Below are 20,921 nucleotides of genomic sequence, written 5' to 3'. Positions count from 1 at the left end.
ACTACAAGAAAGGGTTTAGATGCCAACAAGGAAACTAAGAAGCCCTAAATAACCCTGTAAAACATACTTCCACATGGTTTTCTTCAAATATTGAATTCTCTCTGATCAATTATTACACAGTATACCCCACCATCGCCTGCTATCAATGCTATCAATATTTCATATCGTTCAGGTTACCAGCATCACTAGAGGTTTAAGTAAATCCAAAACATCTTTAAATTCTTAAGCGTGAGAGATCCATAATGTATAATTTCAGGTAAGTATCAACCTGACAAGGGGCATAAACCATGCAATTCCAATATTGCATACATAATTTCAACGTTGGAGGATGCTTTTCTTGCTTTTCTATGAGTTAAATAAGGACCTAACAGCATCCATGATTCAACTGAATGTACCAGAATATTTCGAAAAAAATAGTTAATAAAACAGTTACATGTTGACATGTCTTTAACATGTTGAGATTCTCAAACAGTTGTAGTCTCTGGTGGTGACTACCCAATCTTAGCCTAGCAACTGAGCACCAGAAAGGTTGCAATCAGTGTTTAATAACCCAAATCCTGTGGTGCGGTTATATTATTCTGAATGGACACATCAGTGAATTCACTCAACTGATACACAGGCTTTAGAACTGAAGAAATTGAACTGGTAAGAAACATGGTCCTTTTTAGATCTCTAATCACATCTGTTGACAAAAAAGTACCAGTAAATATTACACAATTATAAGTTTGGAGAAAAAAGATGTTTATACTCATCAACCAGATGACATAAGCAAGTCTGAAACCTCTGGCTTCTGTAGTTTTTGAGCAGCTGCTAGAGTTATCTGCAAAGATGGTGTAAAGACAAGTTTAGTATAGCCATCATTGATGCATTCTTTTGAGAAATATCGTTGTTGCATTCTCAAATGAAGGGCAAAAAAAAAAAAAAAAACTGTATGGGTACTTTTCTCAGATCATGCACACCAGAAGCCACTTCAAATATAAATACAAAAATTATTAAACCAAAAAATGTTTAGTGTCAAACATAAATTTTATAAGCAAGATTTAGCAAGCTAACAGCAGCCTTTTAATAATCATAATGCTCGGAACCATATTAAACATAAATTTCTCCAAGTCAGATGCTAATGCCTAATGCACAGATGAAAGAATGAGATCAACACACCTGACATAGGGAGATGCCGTATCAATTGTTTGCCCTTCCATGGCAAATCGATGCCAAAAGCCAACCACGGCCAGCTACCACACAGAGATGTGCCTAAAGTATTCTTGCAGTCTAAATAGCAAAATATTTTAATTATTCCAATAGAACTTGTAAGTGGTCCTTGCCTTGGTTTCCTTGAACCACTTGTCTGTAGATAGTGATAATATTGAAATCTTCAACTGATACCAGTAGGGCACGCCTATGACAAACAAGAGAATATCATACCACCCAAGGTACCTAGTAACTAAAGAAAGAAAATGTTCTCAAAGTTTATTACTGAGAAGGCCATGAGAACGTAGTTATTACCTCATCACATGCAAAACATGCTTCTTGTGACATGGAGAAGCCTCAATCTACCTTTTGTCCACTGCAGAATGGAATACGCTCAATCAAGACTCCACAGCCTCGTATTCACAAATCACTAAAGATGTTATAATGTTCTGGAACATCAGTATTCAAAAACATTAGATTCTCAGGAGAAATTTTGTTCCAAACCCAAACATAGGGCTGAAATTGGCAGACTTCAAATCTCACCTCAGGCATACTTGCAGCCTCCACTCTGCTTTACAAATTAAAAGATGTTGAAATTTATTCCCTTAAGTTCTTACTTCATGGGAATTTCCTTATCATATTCGTGTTCCATTGAGACAACCTGCAAAGCTGTGCCTTCAACAAGCCATGCTGTGAGCTCTGGTTGATGCTCAAGGTGGTTAAGTGGGCATAGATTTCCATCATCCATTTGAACACCATAAACAAACGGGAGTCTTAATGTAAGAAAGCTCTCAGGTGGTAGGATAACTCGACAACCAAGAGTGAACCGTAATTGCTGTTCGCGATCAGAAATAGACTGAGGCAGGCAAGAGTCCTAAAAGTACATTCATGTGCACCAAACCTTCTTAGCACAAAAATATAAATAAAACTTAAAAGGAGGCACCAATATACCTTGTTTACAAACGTGTACATCATAACTGTCTGTCCAATTGAAACAGCAGACCTCAATATATAAAGATACCAGATAATAAATTTCAATTGTACAGCAGTTAAGAACTTGGAGTTTGACCTATGTAGATATTTTACTAAAAAGAATGTCTTAGAAGGCAACAACCTAATGAAGAAGCAGAAATTCATCTGGTCTTCTATGAAGAAGCAGCTTGCATCTCAATACTGAATACAGATTAAGAACTTCCTTCAATAATTAAACTAGAGTAGATTGCCTAATTGAAAACGAGAAACTACTTATAGCTTAAGGAATGAAAAGGCTAGTAATATGAGAGCCTTTTATGCATCATACTTACCTCAAATTGTATTACTGGGTGTGTTGCTAAAACAGTAGGAAAAGGGGGAGTCACCTGCATGGCAAAATGGAGAAAGATCAATATTAGGATTGTAGATTACAGCTGCCAATGATGTATACTTGAGGAAAGAAAAAAAGGAGGACCTTAGCATTATACAGCACTGAGAAATAACTATTTGACCATAACTACATTTTCAGAATGGCGACTCCATGCAGTAGAACTTGTGCATAGCCAATATGGAAAATCACTTTTTGAAGCGTGCAAGGAAAGAAATAGAGCTAGCTGAGTCCTTAACAAGTTGAAAAAGGGAGAATGTCAAGTCAGATATGTCACATGATGTCTATACGGCTTAAGTTATGAGCTTTGCTCCACTCAAGGACTGAACTGTAAAGGCAACTTGACCAGCCTAGCAGCCCATAAGTTGGACTTCCAAGTTATGTGGGACTGATATAAGATCTCCAGAGTTCAGTTTCCCTCGTTCTAGTTGACGGCAAGTATTAATGCTTGTAGGAGTTAACAAGGTAGAAGTCAGTTTACAATCTAAACATTAGTAAGTTCCAAAGGTAATACTTTGACAGTTCATTGAACTGAAGCCATCATTGATAAGTAAAGAATGATTCTTTTAGATGGAACAAATAGATTCATTTTTTTAGATGGAACAAATAGATTCATTTTAATTATTACTTAAAAGGTACAACACAAATAATTTTTCATATTCTGATAAATATAAAAGACTGACAGGGAAGGCAAGTTGGCAAAGGCCGGTAAATCAGTTGCAGTACATAAACAAGTCTTAAAAGCTCCAAAAATTCATCAAAACTGTTGCTCCTAGATTGATTTTGATGATTACAAAGCAGATTGAAGGGATACAATCAATTGAAAAAGTCCTTATGCTCTTCAAGGGCAAAATCGTAATTTCACTAAAATCCTGATTTGATAGTACCATTTGGTAGAACAAATGATTTGAAATCTATTGGTGAAAATTTCATTGTGTTTGGACTAATATTTTTGAAGTTATGAAGGTTTGAAGTGCATGAGTCGACTCATGAGTCAACTCATGGCACTATGAGCTGAATGGCACGAAAAAATTCCCATGGCACGCTGGATTTTTGGCTTGGCACGACCTGTAAGTCGACTCATGAGTCGACCCACAAGGCATGAGTCGACTCATGAGTCGACCTCTGCTGATTTGAGCCGAAAAATCCAGAAATCAGATCTTCTGGTCTGTTGCAACAGAAGTCGACTCATGAGTCGACTCCTGAAGCATGAGTCGACTCATGAGTCGACCCCTGCGACGGGAAATGTAAGCAACGGCTATTTTTTTGCCCGTTTTAATTGCCATTTATGCTTCCTAAAAATCCTCTAACGGCTCTTTATCTGCCTAAATTGTTTTCTCTTGCTTCTAATGCTACAAAATGCTTTAAATGATGAAAGAAATTGCAGATTAAATAGCGGATCAAACGTGAAATCAAATGTGAAGAGAAAAAGAAGAAAAAGAGAAGAACAGAAGAGAGGATCCTAAATCTGAGATCAACGAAATATTCAAGAAGAAGAGAGAGGATCCACAATATTCAAGAGAGTTTGTGAAAAAGAAAAGCAAGAGCATTCAAAGAGAGAATCTTTCAAGTCGATTGTTTTTAACCTTGATCTAGAGATCGTTCAAAGCTTTCAAGAGATCTTCAATCAACAATCAACCTCTTCTCAAGCGTTCAACCGTTCATTCATCTTGAGAAAATCTGAAAAAGGGGTTCTTCATTTGAGTAAAGCTTTTATTGTTATATTTGCTCATTTAAGGAGCTGTTATTGTATTCATCTGTGCTCTAAATATTCTTACTCTTTGTGAGTTTTTGCTCTTGTTTTTGGAGGATTTCCAAAACAAGGAAAGGTTGATCCGAACCTGAAATCGGAGTGTTTTGGGTTTGCTTGTACCCGGGAAACAAGTGTTCTAGCTTGGGATAGCTAGGGTCGGAGTTTCCGACGTCTTGTATTCTAGCTTGGGATAGCTAGTGTCGGAGTTTCCGACGTTTTGTATTCGGGTTGAATACAAAGGATAGTGGATTAAAATTCCCAAGTGGGATCTTGGGGAGTGGACGTAGGTGCAAGGTTAGCACCGAACCACTATAAATCCTTGTGTTTGTGGTGTGCTTTATCGCTTTATTTTATTTCTTTATTATATCCTTGCAATACTGCTTTAGTTAATTAATATTGATTTAAAGCCATTGTTTTGTTCTTCATAAGTTATCTGTTGGGCTTAAAATTTTTAGAAACCCAATTCACCCCCCCTCTTGGGTTGCATAGCTGGGCAACAAGTGGTATCAGAGCCAGTGCTCTAGCCCTTCTTTGATCTAACAATCAAAGAGCCAAAGATCTATGGCAACCCATGTTGGAACTTCTCTAGCTGAGGGGCAATCAACAAACCGACCTCCACTTTTCAATGGGTCTAATTACACCTATTGGAAAGCTCGGATGAAGATTTTCATACAAGCACTCGACTATGATATGTGGAGTATCATAGTGAATGGTCCTCACACACCCACCAAGATTATAGATGGTGAGGAGTCAACCAAATCCGAGAAAGAATGGGATGAGGTTGACAAGAAATTGGCACAATTAAATGCCAAAGCTATGAATGTTCTTTATTGTGCACTAGATGCTAGTGAATTTAATCGCATTTCTACTTGTGCATCTGCTAAAAAAATATGGAATAGGTTAGAAGTCACCCATGAGGGAACAAATCAAGTAAAAGAGTCTAAAATAAACATGCTTGTACATAAATATGAATTGTTCAAAATAGAGCATGATGAGTCCATAACTGCTATGTTTACTCGTTTTACTGATATAATCAATGGTTTAAAGAGTCTTGGCAAATCTTATACTAACAGTGAACTTGTAAGGAAGATTCTCAGGTCACTGCCAAGAACTTGGGAAGCCAAGGTGACTGCCATCCAAGAAGCAAAGGACTTGAACACTCTACCTCTAGAAGAGCTTCTTGGATCCTTGATGACTCATGAACTTAGCATGATGCAACATCAAGAGGATGAAATCAAAAAGAAAAGAACCATTGCCCTCAAATCCACAACTTCACCTGATTATGAAACAGATGACTCTGAAGATGAAGATCAGGATGAGGAGATGGCTCTCATCACCCGGAAATTCAAGAAGTTTCTAAGAAAAAGGAAACAGGGGATGAGAAAGAAATTTACAAAAGGGGATCAAAGCATAGAAAAGGAGAAAGATCAAACCCCTATATGCTACGAGTGCAAGAAGCCAGGACATTTCAGATCCGAATGTCCTCAATTGAAGAAAGGTCCAAAGAAATTCAAAAAGAAGGCAATGATGGCGACCTGGAGTGCGAGTGATGACTCAAGCTCCGACGAGGAAACCTCAACCGAACAAGCCAATCTGTGCCTGATGGCACATGAAAATGAGGTAACTTCTGAATCCACTAGTGAGTTTACTTTTGAAGAATTGCATGAAGCTTTCTATGATTCAATTGATGAATTAAAGAAACTAGGGAAGAAAAACAAAGAGCTGAAATTGAAAAATCAGTCCTTAGTGAAACAAGCTGAAATTCTTTCAATTGAAAAATTCACATTGATTCAAGAAAATCAAAACTTTAAGGATGAAATTAACAGGCTGAAATCTATAGTAGATAAGTTCACCTTAAGTTCAAACAAGCTAAATATGATCCTTGATAATCAGAAAGCTATATATGATAAGGCTGGACTTGGTTATAAACCCCTGAAGAAACAAAAATTTTTGAAGGATATTTATGCAAATTATTCAAGCAAAAAGCCTACAAATATTACTTGTTTTAAATGTGGAAGAATAGGACATAAATCATACACATGTTTTATTAACAAATATGCAAACACAAAGAAAATATGGGTTCCAAAAGGAACCATTCTGACTAACCTGAAAGGACTCAAAAAAGCTTGGGTACCTAAGACAGAAACTTGATCTGTGCTTGCAGGTGTGTCTAGCATCCCAAGAAGGAAACAGGAAATGGTATCTTGACAGCGGATGCTCGAGACACATGACTGGTGATGAATCACAATTCATCACGCTTAATGCTAAGGATGGAGGGATGGTCACCTTTGGAGATAATGGCAAAGGAAAGATCATCGGGATAGGTAACATTGGTATCACTCCCTCCAAATACATTGAGAATGTTTTACTTGTTAAAGGTTTAAAGCATAACTTACTTAACATTAGTCAATTCTGTGATAAAGGGTATAAAGTAAGTTTTGAATCATCTGTATGCATTGTGACGAGTCCTATTAACGATGGCATTAAATTTATAGGACATAGGCATGGCAATGTTTATATGGTAGACTTGAATGATTTAACTAAATTAGACATGCAATGCCTAGTTTCCTTAAATGCTAAAATAAATGAGACTAGTTGGCTGTGGCATCGTAGACTTGCACATATTAGCATGCATTCTCTTTCAAAATTAATCAAAAAGGATTTAGTTCTCGGTTTGCCGAAATTGAATTTTGAAAAGGATAGAATTTGTGATGCATGCCAATTAGGTAAACAAACTAGAGTATCATTTAAATCCAAAAACACTATTTCAACTTCTAGACCTTTAGAGCTCTTACATATGGATTTATTTGGACCAACTAAAACCACTAGTCTAGGAGGAAAACGATATGGATTTGTATTAATTGATGATTACTCTCGTTTTACTTGGATTTTCTTTTTAGCTCACAAAAATGAAACTTTTCAAATTTTCACGAAATTTCATCGAAAAGTCACTAATGAAAAAGGGTTTTCAATTCAAAATATTAGAAGTGATCATGGAACAGAATTTGAAAATCATGAGTTTGAAAATTTTTGTGATGAAAATGGAATTGGCCACAACTTCTCTGCTCCTAGGACACCCCAACAAAATGGGGTAGTTGAAAGGAAAAATAGAACCTTAGAAGAAATGGCCCGTACCATGCTCTGTGAAAGCAACCTTCCAAAATATTTTTGGGCGGAAGCTATTAACACAGCATGTTACATTTTAAATCGTGCTTTAATAAGACAATTTTTAAAGAAAACCCCCTATGAACTTTGGAAAGGAAGAAAACCAAATATTGCCTATTTTCATGTTTTTGGTTGCCGATGTTTTGTATTAAATAATGGCAAAGAAAAACTTGGTAAATTTGATGCAAAATCAGATGAAGCAATCCTTCTAGGTTACTCCTCCACTAGTAAAGCATTTAGAGTGTTCAACAAAAGAACCTTAGTAGTTGAGGAGTCCATACATGTTGTCTTTGATGAATCTAACGATCTTCCTTCAAGGAAGAATAAGGATGTTGATGATGCAGATCCACTAATAGAAGGTATGAAGGAGATCACTCTAAAAGATTCAGCAACTCCAGAAGACAAGGATCAAGAAGATGAACAAAATGAGAAAGGTGAAGAAATTCAAGAACAACCTCAAGGTACAAATGACTTACCCAAGGAATGGAGGTATGTTCACAACCACCCTAAGGAATTAATTATCGGTGATCCTATGCATGGGGTAAAAACACGTTCTTCACTTAGAGATGTACTTAATCATTGTGCTTTTGTATCTCAACTTGAACCTAAAACTTTTGAAGAAGCTGAAAATGATCATAACTGGATTAATGCTATGCAAGAAGAACTCAGTCAATTTGAAAGAAATAATGTTTGGACCTTAGTGAAAAGACCTAAAGATTATTCAATAATTGGCACAAAATGGGTCTTTAGAAACAAATTAGATGAGCATGGAAATGTAATTAGAAATAAAGCAAGACTGGTTGCTAAGGGATATAATCAAGAAGAAGGAATTGATTTTGATGAAACCTTTGCACCTGTTGCTAGATTAGAAGCCATTAGACTTCTACTTGCTTATGCTTGCTTTATGAAATTCAAACTATTTCAAATGGATGTTAAAAGTGCATTTTTAAATGGATATATTTCTGAAGAAGTATATGTAGAACAACCCCCTGGATTTGAAAATCATGCCTTTCCCAATCATGTCTTTAGATTAAATAAAGCTTTATATGGTCTAAAACAAGCACCTAGAGCATGGTATGAAAGGCTAAGCAAATTTCTACTAAATAATGGTTTCTCAAGAGGCAATGTGGATACAACTCTATTTATTAAAAGAAACCAAAATGATATGCTAATTATACAAATTTATGTTGATGACATAATTTTTGGGTCTACTAATGAATCCCTTTGTCAAGACTTTGCTAAGCTTATGCAGGGAGAGTTCGAGATGAGCATGATGGGAGAACTCACCTTCTTCCTCGGACTCCAAATCAAACAATCAAAAGAGGGAATCTCCATCACCCAAAGCAAGTACACCAAGGAACTACTCAAAAGATTTGGAATGGAGAACTGCAAACCAATTGGCACACCAATGAGTCCCTCATGTAAGCTTGACAAGGATGATGAAGGTAAAAGCGTAGACTTAAAATACTATAGAGGTATGATTGGCTCATTATTATATTTAACTGCAAGTAGGCCTGATATCATGTTTAGTGTTTGCTTATGTGCAAGATATCAATCTAATCCTAAGGAATCTCATTTGAATGCTGTTAAAAGATTCCTTAGATACTTAAATGGTACACAAACTATAGGGTTATGGTACTCTAAGGACTCACAAATTAATTTGTTAGGATATTCTGATGCTGATTTTGCTGGATGTAAATTAGATAGAAAAAGCACAAGTGGAACTTGCCAATTTCTTGGAGTTAACCTAATCTCATGGTTTAGCAAGAAACAAAATTCGGTGGCACTGTCTACGGCTGAGGCCGAATACATTGCAGCCGGAAGTTGCTGTGCTCAAATCTTGTGGATTAAGCAACAACTCGAAGATTTTGGAATCAAACTTAATGAAACACCAATAAGATGTGATAATACAAGTGCTATAAATCTATCTAAAAATCCAATACAACACTCAAGATCTAAACATATTGAAATAAGACATCATTTTATAAGAGAACATGTTCAAAACAAAAATATAATTCTTGAATATGTTTGCACTGAAAATCAATTAGCTGATATCTTTACAAAGGCCCTTAGTGAGGAAAGATTCTGTGAAATTAGGAGAAATCTAGGAATTCTAGATCCATTTATCTGAAATTTCTCAATTTCCAAAGAATAGATGTCAAAAACTCTTAGAGCTCAATTTTCAACATCTATCCTGGTTCCAAAAGCTCAGTTTTATCACTCTAAAAACTTATCATTGAGCAAAATTCTTTCTCCCAAAATTTTGAATTTTTCTGGAATTTATTTGCATTTTTCCTGATTTTCTGAACTTCATGAGTCGACCCCCATGAGTCGACTCAATGGCAAACTTGTAAATCCCACCAACTTCCATCGGGTTCATTGTTTTTAAAACGGGAAACCTTGTTTATGAGACGACTCATCTTCTCGTCGTCTTCCTTCCGAAAGCCGTCCTCTCCAACTCTTTTTGCTCCAAATCCAAGGATCAATTCTGAGGCAATTCTCCCTCCTCCTCTCCACCAAAAATCGCTTCCTTGAAAAGGATTTTTCTGTGCTTTCTCGCAGTATTAGGCGCGGGTGGAACGTGCCCTAGAACTTCACCGTTCATTCAAAATCCACTTCTTTTCTCCACCAAAATTCTTCTTTACTCTTTTGTGATCCCTCCTCCACTGAATTCAAGTCTTCTTGTCTGCTACCTTATTGGATATGGCTCCAAAGATGAAACTTCCCCAAAGAAGGAAATCAATCCGAGAGCCTGAGGAAATTGTCCGAAAGAAAAGGCATGCTCAGTCTTCCACTGTTCCCAATCCAGTTTCAGTACCTGCTCAAGGTCCCTCTCAACCCTCCATAAGCCCCAGTGTAAATCTTCTTTCTGATAGAAAAGTAGAAACCGGGAAAAATATAGATTTTCGGTTCTTTGAGAAAGAAGGCTTTACTTTTGCTACCAAGATCAAAAATCAAGGATGGGAACTTTATTGCTCTCTTAAGGAAGTCACCTATGTTGATCTAGTCAGAGAGTTCTACCAGAACCTAAATTATGGAAACGGGTCTGTGACTTCAACTGTAAAGGAGATTGACATCTGTTTGGATTCTAGGATATTGGGAGAGATACTTCAGTTGCCTAGTGAAGGATACTCATATATGGAACTCCCAATTAAAGAAGAAGGGATCAGAATTATCTTAGGAGAAGATTTTTCAGGAAGTTTAAACAAATTGGAAGCAAAGCTACTGTCCATTGAGATGAGGGTCCTGCATCAGATTGTGACAAAACTATTCTTTCCTAGGAGTGGTAGACATGACTTACTATCTGGCAGAGATGTATGTGTCATGTTTCATATCATCACTCAGACCCCCCTAAACCTCCCTACACTTATGATAGAGGCCATGAGAGAAACTTTGAACAGATCCAAGGCACACTTGCCTTATGGTATGGCCCTTACTAGAGTTTTTAGGAGGTTTGGAGTTAGCTGTGAGGGGGAGACACCTACCAAGCTCTCACATGTGGACACTTTCAACCAACACAGCCTGCACCGAATGGGAATTACAAAGACTGTTGGTGGTTGGATCAAGGGCTCTGAAGAAAGAGCTGAGGAGAGAGCTGAGGAAAGAGCTGAAGACAGAACTGAAGGCAGAATAGAAGAAGAAGGTCCATCTTCTCCTGTACATGATTTCAGGGCAGCTTCACCAGATACCCAGTTCATTCCTGATACTGAGGCTGGCCCTTCTGAGTTTACTAGGATGCCCACACCAGTGTATCAGCCAGAGAGCAGAGCACCTCATTCAGAGTTCAGACTGGCTGACGATCAGATCGAGCATATATCTCAGCGTGTGGCTTCTTTGTTGTCTAGCCAGTGGAGTAGTACTTCTTTTGCACCTGGAGCTACTTCTTCTGATCAGACCATTACTCCCCACATCTCCACTATATTTCAGATGATTTCAGATCAGTCCGTCAGGATACAGCAGCTTGAGGATACAGTCTGGAGACTTACTGGCAGAGTTCTTGACTTGCAGGGGCAAGTCCTTGCATTGGCCCATCCCCAGCCACAGGAGTCTACCATTGAGGTCACAGACCTCACTGCAGAGGCTGGCAGGCTCAGAGGAGCACTAGAAGGTGGATATGAGCTACTGAGGAAAGAGATCAGAGGATCGAGTGAGCATGCTACCACCCAGTTCACTGCTCTACTTCAATCTGTTTCCAGAGCACTGAACGTACTTGATTCTATCAGACTCATGATATCAGCCCTAGTATCTCAGCGTTCTCAGCCTCCCAGTTCATCTCGTTCTCCTACTCGTGGCAGAGGCAGACGGGGTAGAGGACGCACTTCTGATCCATCATCTTCTCATACTATATCTGATGACTCTGATCATTGACTTATCTAGATCTTAGGAGTTAGTATCTTGTTCTAGGATCTATACCTTGGGGCCATGTATTGACATTTAGCTGGTTGAATTTTATGTATTGAAATGGAATCATCTTTTACCTATATCTTTGTAATGATTATATTTTGGTTATATTTCAATCTCTGATACATCTATTGAAATATTATCTTCTCCTTGTTGTTGTTTGCTATTGATAATTGCTATATTGAGGGGGAGCAAACATCTGTGAAAAAAAAAACTCTAAAGAGGAAGAAATTAAAGAATATTTTCAGAAAAGGAAAAGAAAGAGTTAACTATGTTTGATGATGTCAAAAAGGGGGAGAAATTAAAATTAAACAAAAATTGAAATTAGACAAAAAGCAAAACCCTAAATTATGAGAAAAAGGGGGAGAAATTAAATTAAAACAAATATTGAAGAAATTAAATAAATATTGGAGAAATTAGACAAAAACAAGGATTGAAAGATTAAACAAAACTTTGAGAAATTTTGGTATCGAAATTTGGTATCAGACAGAGAAATTTGGTATCAGACAGAACTTTAATCCATCAAAAGCAAAATCATGAGTACAATAAGTATTTTTTATATATATGCTCTGATATTCAAACTTGCTTTTGAAATTTTACTCACCTTGAGACATCAATAAGAAATTTGTTTTACTCTGATACATCCTACAATTTCTTTCAACTTGATCTGATACATGATCCGATACAGTGTGAAGGTTTCTCTAAAATATTATAACATTTGCTCTAATACTGAATGAAATTTTCTCTGATACATTAAAAAAAAAAAATTTTTTTCTTGCTCTGATACATTATAAAATCTTTTCTGATATCATTGTAAAAATTATTTTTGCTCTGATACATAGAAAAAGTTATTTATCTTCTCTTGCTCTGAAATATCTTGAACTCAAAATGATCTAATACCCTTTTCAAATCTTTAAGAAAATGGACAAACTATTTTTGCATTTATATTACATGCCAAAAGAATCATACTCTTTTCAAGCATATACACCCATAATGGATTCTTTTGAAATTAATGCATTAACATAAATATTTTTGTTCATATGTTTTGTCATCATCAAAAAGGGGGAGATTGTTGCTCCTAGATTGATTTTGATGATTACAAAGCAGATTGAAGGGATACAATCAATTGAAAAAGTCCTTATGCTCTTCAAGGGCAAAATCGTAATTTCACTAAAATCCTGATTTGATAGTACCATTTGGTAGAACAAATGATTTGAAATCTATTGGTGAAAATTTCATTGTGTTTGGACTAATATTTTTGAAGTTATGAAGGTTTGAAGTGCATGAGTCGACTCATGAGTCAACTCATGGCACTATGAGCTGAATGGCACGAAAAAATTCCCATGGCACGCTGGATTTTTGGCTTGGCACGACCTGTGAGTCGACTCATGAGTCGACCCACAAGGCATGAGTCGACTCATGAGTCGACCTCTGCTGATTTGAGCCGAAAAATCCAGAAATCAGATCTTCTGGTCTGTTGCAACAGAAGTCGACTCATGAGTCGACTCCTGAAGCATGAGTCGACTCATGAGTCGACCCCTGCGACGGGAAATGTCAGCAACGGCTATTTTTTTGCCCGTTTTAATTGCCATTTATGCTTCCTAAAAATCCTCTAACGGCTCTTTATCTGCCTAAATTGTTTTCTCTTGCTTCTAATGCTACAAAATGCTTTAAATGATGAAAGAAATTGCAGATTAAATAGCGGATCAAACGTGAAATCAAATGTGAAGAGAAAAAGAAGAAAAAGAGAAGAACAGAAGAGAGGATCCTAAATCTGAGATCAACGAAATATTCAAGAAGAAGAGAGAGGATCCACAATATTCAAGAGAGTTTGTGAAAAAGAAAAGCAAGAGCATTCAAAGAGAGAATCTTTCAAGTCGATTGTTTTCAACCTTGATCTAGAGATCGTTCAAAGCTTTCAAGAGATCTTCAATCAACAATCAACCTCTTCTCAAGCGTTCAACCGTTCATTCATCTTGAGAAAATCTGAAAAAGGGGTTCTTCATTTGAGTAAAGCTTTTATTGTTATATTTGCTCATTTAAGGAGCTGTTATTGTATTCATCTGTGCTCTAAATATTCTTACTCTTTGTGAGTTTTTGCTCTTGTTTTTGGAGGATTTCCAAAACAAGGAAAGGTTGATCCGAACCTGAAATCGGAGTGTTTTGGGTTTGCTTGTACCCGGGAAACAAGTGTTCTAGCTTGGGATAGCTAGGGTCGGAGTTTCCGACGTCTTGTATTCTAGCTTGGGATAGCTAGTGTCGGAGTTTCCGACGTTTTGTATTCGGGTTGAATACAAAGGATAGTGGATTAAAATTCTCAAGTGGGATCTTGGGGAGTGGACGTAGGTGCAAGGTTAGCACCGAACCACTATAAATCCTTGTGTTTGTGGTGTGCTTTATCGCTTTATTTTATTTATTTATTATATCCTTGCAATACTGCTTTAGTTAATTAATATTGATTTAAAGCCATTGTTTTGTTCTTCATAAGTTATCTGTTGGGCTTAAAATTTTTAGAAACCCAATTCACCCCCCCCCCCCCCCCCTCTTGGGTTGCATAGCTGGGCAACAAAAACAACTGGAAGAATGAATGTATCCAAAGTGATATTTATCAATCTAAATTGAGAAAAATAGTAAACAGCAATACAACTGCAGAATAGTTCATTACCAGAAAAATCCGTTGCAGCTGTGATACAGTACTTGCAAATTTGATCTTCTGGTGGTCCTGTCTTGTAGAGTTCTTGCAGTGAGGACAATTCATATATATAGGCAATTTCCTGTTTAACAAAGTGAATGCAGTTCCACCATCATCCAGTCTAAGATGTGGAGGATTCCCTTCAAGTTTTCCCATAGAGTCAGAATACATCGAAAGCCCATGCACAGATGGCAACTTTTCCAAGTCTGATCTGGAGGAAAGCATGAATCTATCAATTTGTTGACTATATCTAACCACTAGTTCTGTGGACCTATTACTTTTTTTCCTATTATTCACAGCAGCAGACATTGTTCCAGATGACTTCTGAAGAATTTTATCATGCACACTGTTCTTATTTTCTAAATTCCCATCAGAATCATCGGTAGACAAATGCAATTTATCAGGAAGTGAATAGGCAGGGTCAAGCTCCTTCAGATGCTCTGGAGACAATAAGAAGCGGTGTCCATAGGAGCACTCGTGCTCGAACCCAACATATACAATTACCTGCTTCAAAGAATTATTTGATTTAATTTTTTCACCGCCTAAGTTTACCGGCACTATATTACTTCCTATCTGTAAAAAGGGGTTGCTAGCATTCTGAAGGTTAGGCCCCTGTCTGTGTGTGCTTTCCTGAACAGAAATATGGTCACCTCTTTGAGGTCCTTGACGACTATCAGCTTCATGGATTTGATCATCAGTTTTATCAGCTGAAGTCACTAGTCTCATACTTTTTTCTGCATTAGTTTTTGGTTGCTTACTCTGCTGAAGACTAGGAAATGTTGAATCTGTGGCAATGGTGCCTGCGACAACCTCAGAAAAAGGCTTCTTCATATTAAAAGATGGAAGCCCTTTGCCAAAGCTGATACTTGAGTCATCAGAATGGAGCATCTCTAAGTGCTTTTTCTGGTTTTCTGATCCTCCATGCTTAACTTCTCTAGGAAACTCAGCAGCACCAGATTTCTTCACTTCTTCATCCACAATGGAAACATGCTTGAGATCAGGAGTTGTGCTTACTACAGAACTTCTGCCAGTAACACCAACAGGAAAGCTGCTTGTCTCCTTCTCTCTCTCCAGTGAAATTGTCCATTTAAATAAATATTTTTCAGTCAAGCAGAATCCAGTTTGAAGCAAGCCTTTTGATGGTTTATAATATCTTGCACCTCCAAGACGCATCAAACGCCATGAACTCGGAGGAAGAAATCCTGCATTACCTCCTCTTGGAAGTACGAGAGTAGGAAGGAGATTCTCACAATTTGCAAAACAATTGAATGTGATATTAGCACTGTCAAAGTCAAAAGGATCATCTCGAAGGCGCCTTGAGCGACCACAAGCGCAGGCATGGAGAAAAACATATCCACTGGAGTGTTGCTTCTTATCATCATGTCTCTGATGCATGCATGGCTTTCCTGTCAGGCTGACAGCATCACATAGTTGCCTTCCTGATTCCCATATTGATGTGCATTGATCTTCCAGCTTCTTTGAAAATAATTGGACGGCTGGTCCCTTAACCATCGAGTGAAATGCTTGCAAAGCTCTCTCCAATTGTGTCTTGTGCAAAGTAGTCGGGTAACATGCAGGCAACTCTTTCAGGTAAACCTCCTTAGCAGCTGGAAGAGCTCTTTGACACCAAGATATAGAAAACTTCATGTTAAGGCCTTTACTACTTTCCAAACAAGAAATTGCAGCTTCAATAGGATTGGTTCCGGGTGCAGAAATCTGCTCATCTCGTATCTCATTTGCACTTCTTTGACGAGGTATTTTTTTCATGTTTCCAATTTCATTCATAGAGCCATCTTTTGCAGACAGCAAGGAATCAAGAATCACATTACTCAAAGACAGCCAGTTTTCTAAACTTGGGAGTTCAGGGACACGAACCGGCTTTCCTGCTGCAGCTGATGCTGCTGCAGCAGCAGCTGCTGCAGCTACCATCCCAACACCAGCAGCCGCACCAGTGTTAGCATTACTTGGCAGGCCTCCTCTTCCTCTTAGAGTATCAGATTGCCTGAATATAAAATCCTTTATCAACTGAATGTCCTCATTATTCAAAGGCTGGCAATGGTTTTCGAGTGAAAACATATCCAGGACAGTTTTTGAATTAAGAGCCTCCTCCAAAAGACCTGTAATAAAATCCAAGGATTCACCTCTCTGGTTCTCAGACCTGTCCAGCAATGCAACAACCCTTGATGCATCAAGAGAAAACAGGGGAAAGGAGCTCACATGACCAACCCCTCTTGAACCAAGATGACCAGATTCTGTACCAACCAGCATGCGGCATTTCTTGATCAAAAAACGGACCTGCGCCTCCAAAGACGATTGCAGTTTCTTCCTGTAACTGCCTTCAATTTTACTTGCAGGACGTGCTAGCATGACTACAGAACCAGTACCTTTCAAGTTCAAGCTTGGCCTTGGCAATCCACCCATACTGGGCGGCTGATTTAGTGATGAGGCATCAGCAGAGTCCTCTACATTGCTTGCCGGATTTGGTCCATCCAACATGTCATCACTGAAAACAAAGAGAATGACAGGAGTACAATGCCCTGGCAGCAGTAGCGGATGAGAGCCTGTACCTGACATTAAAGAAATTGCCGAGCCATGTCGGTTCGAGGTCCCGCCACGTCGGCCTGGTGGAGAGGCAGAAGAGGCTCTCTGAGCCATTGAGAGTGAAACAGAGGAAGGTGATTTTGTTAATGTTGGAGCAATTTGGGACCTCAGAAATGGTGCCAGAGCATGCTTTGCAGCTTGTAGCATCCGGAATTTTTTTAAAATTGGGGTATCAAGCCGCAGACCCTCGTGAATAAATATAATCACATGGCAAACCTGATTCAGATTTAGTTGCTAATTTCAGATTCAGGATCCAAATTATTTTCAAAGTCACCTAAGCCTAAGACAGTTCCTGATGTTTATTAGCATAAGGTTTTATTTGAGGTATTGGAGATAAAATCTAAAAGCTTTATCCTACAAGTCCTTCATGTAATCGCGAACCCACTAAGAAAGCTAATAACACCTAATTCGGTTACTAGCTTCAAAATCATAATTCAAATTGTTTTCCATAAGATAAGAGTCTACGCGGGTTATTGATGTTGTTTGACAGGAGTCTTTTCTATCAGGACTTGAAGGCAAAGGCACGAAGTACAAACTGGAGTCTGTAACTTTTGTACCATAAACGTTTCATCTGATCACGAACCAAATCAAATTCAATAAAGGAAAAATAACAAACCCTAAACCAACAGCATAATCAACAACCAGGCAAACATAATGAAACCTATAGCCCAGCAGCAGAAACACAGCAAGATCGAAAGGACACAACTCACAGAGAACATGAAGAGCATCCCACGGAGATCCTCGGCGTCGGATAGCTCCAAGACCGATGCGGAACCATCTCCTCTGCCATCTGTTTGAGACGAGGCCAGCAACGACAGCGGCGACAAGGACGATGAGAACTGCAGAAAGACCATCCCTTTCTCCGCATCGTGGTAGTAGCTGATCCTTCGTCGCTGGAACCACTCCTCTTCTTGGCCGACCCCATCAGAGGGGGAGGGAAAAAGATCCTTATCGAGGCCACCAGAGCCGAAAACGTTGGCGTCGAGGAGCCGGTTGATAAAATGGGAGACGTCAGTGGCGGCCCTGCTGCCGAGGAAGCCCACAACCACGACACCGTCAAGAGGAGAAGCAGCGGCAGCGGCCGAAGCGGTGACGGAGGAGGAGGAGGATGGATTTTGGGGAGGCGGGATCGGGGGGTTGGAGGTAGCAGCAGAAGCAGCGGGCGTGGAGGCGGCGGGAGGACGTACGAGGACGCGGACGGAGGAGGGAGAGGAGTTGGGTTGCTCCATCGCGGCGTGGCGGCGCCCTCGCTCCTCAGGTCTCAGGCGCTGCCCCAAGCTTAAGTAGAAGAAAAGGAAAGAACCATGACTAGTTCTTGTGAACTGGTGGTCCGAGTTTCAGAGTAACGAGATCCAAAACCTGATTCAGTTGGAACTCTTACAAGGCAGGTCCTATTTCTTTGAATGAAAGAAGTCAGGTCCTCATTTAAAACTTATATCGTCCGGCAGCTCTGGCTGATGGATCCGCACTCCATGTACAGGTCGGATCTTAATTGGACCAAGTTCAAACCAGTTAGAATCTGAGTTAATTTATATAGCTTAATTTTTCTAGAAACATGTTTTGTACTGCAAATGCTGAATACTCTGTAGTCATGAATCATAAATATTTACTCGTTTTGAATCTAAGGGTCCATTTGGTTCGGTCTCAGTAGGCTAACTACCTCTAGACTAAAACCACTTTGGACCATTTCTGTCAAAATTTGGTCAGAACCCACTTCAGCTCCACTTTTCTCAAATGTGGTGAGTTTGGACCCTCCATTGCCGGCAACCAAACACACCTTAGGATTAAGAATAATGAAATAGCCATAATGAGAAATCTAGTTATAATTATTTGTTGGGGTAATTGCAGAGTATCTATACATGATAAGGTGCAATTTTGCTAAGCACATATGCGGTTTTAAAAATAGCATTTAAGCATTTAATCTACTTGAGCTTAGCTTTGTTAGATACAATGCCACTTCGTTGCTCACCTATATAGCATGAATTCATCTGAAAATAGAGATTTAGTGTTTATTTTCTCTTGATTTTGAATCATTTGCCTCCGTTCTATAAATCAGAGTTTGTTTTGTCAAATCCAAACATTTTTCTTGGAATCTAAGCCTCTTTCGCTAATGCGAAGCATAAAAGCAATCACATTGCCATCTTGTTTCCATTTGAAATTTGTTGATGGATTATAATGAATTGTCAAACAATCCTTGGACTGAAGTGATGTAGATGCTGTGGACTATGTCTTCAAACCTATCTTACGCAAGCAACACTAATAATAGGCTAATTTTGTGTGCTTACAAGGACATCATCTTCTTCATTACCTTGGGATTGCCCCCATGCTTTACCATGCTTCTAATGCCATCATCTTCTTCCTCCTCTCTTTTCTTAGTCCAACAAGAGTCATGTGATTTCAATCTGCCTTAATCTTAGATTGATGGACCTTGATTCCAACATTAAGGTAACAGCATCAATTCTTTGTGGTTTTTTACGTGGTTCCTCATCATATATGGCAATCAAGGATACAGATGGGTGACACATAGAGGTTGGATCGAACATGGTCCACTACACGAGAGCAGAAAAATGTAGAAATTGAATATTTGCTTTTTATTGGAAAACTAAGAGGTATTTGGTTGGAGGGAGTTAGGATCTGAAATTGAAATAGGAATGGATAACTCTCATTCCAATTGTTTGGTTAGAATGAGTTTCATTCCAATCTGAATTTCGGGGGTGAAATAGGAATGGCCCAATTTATATGAAATTCAATCCCTACTCTCCATTAAGAATTCAAATTTTCATTCTGAATTCGATTTTGGTCATGAACCAAAAGCTTTAAGGAATTTGGCTATTCCAATTCTAATTCTGGTTGCAAACCAAACACCCCTCTAGTTCATTAGGGAGGCCAAAAGATCTAGAAGGGTGTCACTCTAATTTTACCTCATCTCTTCACACCTAAATATATAAGATAGCTACGTTCTCATGGAGGATCCAAGACCTTGTACTTAGGCCCCCTGTACATCTAAAGAACCGGACACTTTACAACTAACAACTTTGAAGCGAAATTCTTTGTGTACCACAGGCGGTGTAGAAAATCTGATATGGAGTGCACTGTCTATCTGATTGATCTACGTAGTCACAACTTTTCAATGCACATTTAATGCTTGTAGATCGATTTTTTCGTTTAAAAATTTTGTATAACGAAAATACTCCTATCCTTTGAAAAAAATATGATATTTTATATCCATATTATGACATTCTGCACTGGACGTCATAATTTTTTTCTAAAAAATGAGAGTATTTTCATCATTTAAAATTTTTAAACAGAAAAACCGACTTACAGACATTTAGATATCTTAAATCATATTATGACATCCTGGATTATATTACGTCACATGATGTCATAATTTTTTTCAAAAGACAAAGACATTTTCGTCATATAAAATTTTTAAACAAAAAAGCTGATCTGCAAACATTAAATGCGTGTTGAAAAATGATGACTACATGAACCAATCGGATGAAATGATATACTCTACGTCGGATTTTCTACACCACCTCCGATACACAAAAGAAATCTCCAACTTTGAATTATGAAACGGATAGCACTGTTGCACAGCTGATCTCTTCCACAACAAGTCCGAGCAAAATCCGAGCAAAATCCAAACACATAGTGGCAGGCTGGCAGCCTCTGTCCTTCAACGAAAAAGAGGTTCCGCTTTTCTCAATCAATTGGAATATTACAGCCCACTGGGAGCTATGCCCCGACCCACCATAGAACAA

The 20,921-nt window shown here is 38.4% G+C and overlaps 1 protein-coding gene across 8 annotated transcripts; it reads right to left on the bottom strand.

Annotated features, from left to right (window-relative positions):
- Nucleotides 1-213: 213 nt before the first annotated feature.
- Nucleotides 214-18,568, bottom strand: LOC105059067 (uncharacterized). 8 transcript variants are annotated; one of them, XM_073249952.1, is made up of 9 exons: nucleotides 17,871-18,567; nucleotides 14,533-17,376; nucleotides 2,493-2,546; nucleotides 1,732-2,062; nucleotides 1,504-1,637; nucleotides 1,323-1,396; nucleotides 1,159-1,232; nucleotides 757-820; nucleotides 214-682 (listed from the first exon to the last, which is right to left on the bottom strand). In XM_073249952.1, exons 1-4 carry the CDS (start codon nucleotides 18,387-18,389, stop codon nucleotides 1,802-1,804), a joined length of 3,678 nt encoding a protein of 1,225 aa, XP_073106053.1. In that variant the 5' UTR covers nucleotides 18,390-18,567; the 3' UTR covers nucleotides 214-682; nucleotides 757-820; nucleotides 1,159-1,232; nucleotides 1,323-1,396; nucleotides 1,504-1,637; nucleotides 1,732-1,801. The 8 variants fall into 8 exon arrangements, with proteins under 8 accessions (XP_073106053.1, XP_073106052.1, XP_019711005.1 ...); XM_073249951.1 differs by having other exon boundaries at nucleotides 782-820; XM_019855446.2 differs by having other exon boundaries at nucleotides 782-820; nucleotides 1,159-1,396.
- Between the last annotated feature and the right edge of the window lie 2,353 nt (nucleotides 18,569-20,921).

This window comes from Elaeis guineensis, chromosome 16 (assembly GCF_000442705.2).
Source record: "Elaeis guineensis isolate ETL-2024a chromosome 16, EG11, whole genome shotgun sequence".
In the NCBI taxonomy this organism is placed as follows: domain Eukaryota; kingdom Viridiplantae; phylum Streptophyta; class Magnoliopsida; order Arecales; family Arecaceae; genus Elaeis; species Elaeis guineensis.
The sequence above is the reverse complement of the archived record's forward strand: the minus strand, read 5'-3'. Positions and strand labels throughout refer to the sequence as shown.

What these genes read in the sequence shown, in the direction of transcription:
- LOC105059067 (XM_010942223.3), bottom strand. Translation starts at nt 18,389, where the DNA reads ATGGAGCAACCCAACTCCTCTCCCTCCTCCGTCCGCGTCCTCGTACGT. An exon ending in GGATGCTCTTCATGTTCTCT is followed by an intron (nt 17,377 to 17,870) that starts GTGAGTTGTGTC and finishes AATCTGAATCAG; the next exon opens with GTTTGCCATGTGATTATATT. An exon ending in ACCCAGTAATACAATTTGAG is followed by an intron (nt 2,063 to 2,492) that starts GTAAGTATGATG and finishes ATGTACTTTTAG; the next exon opens with GACTCTTGCCTGCCTCAGTC.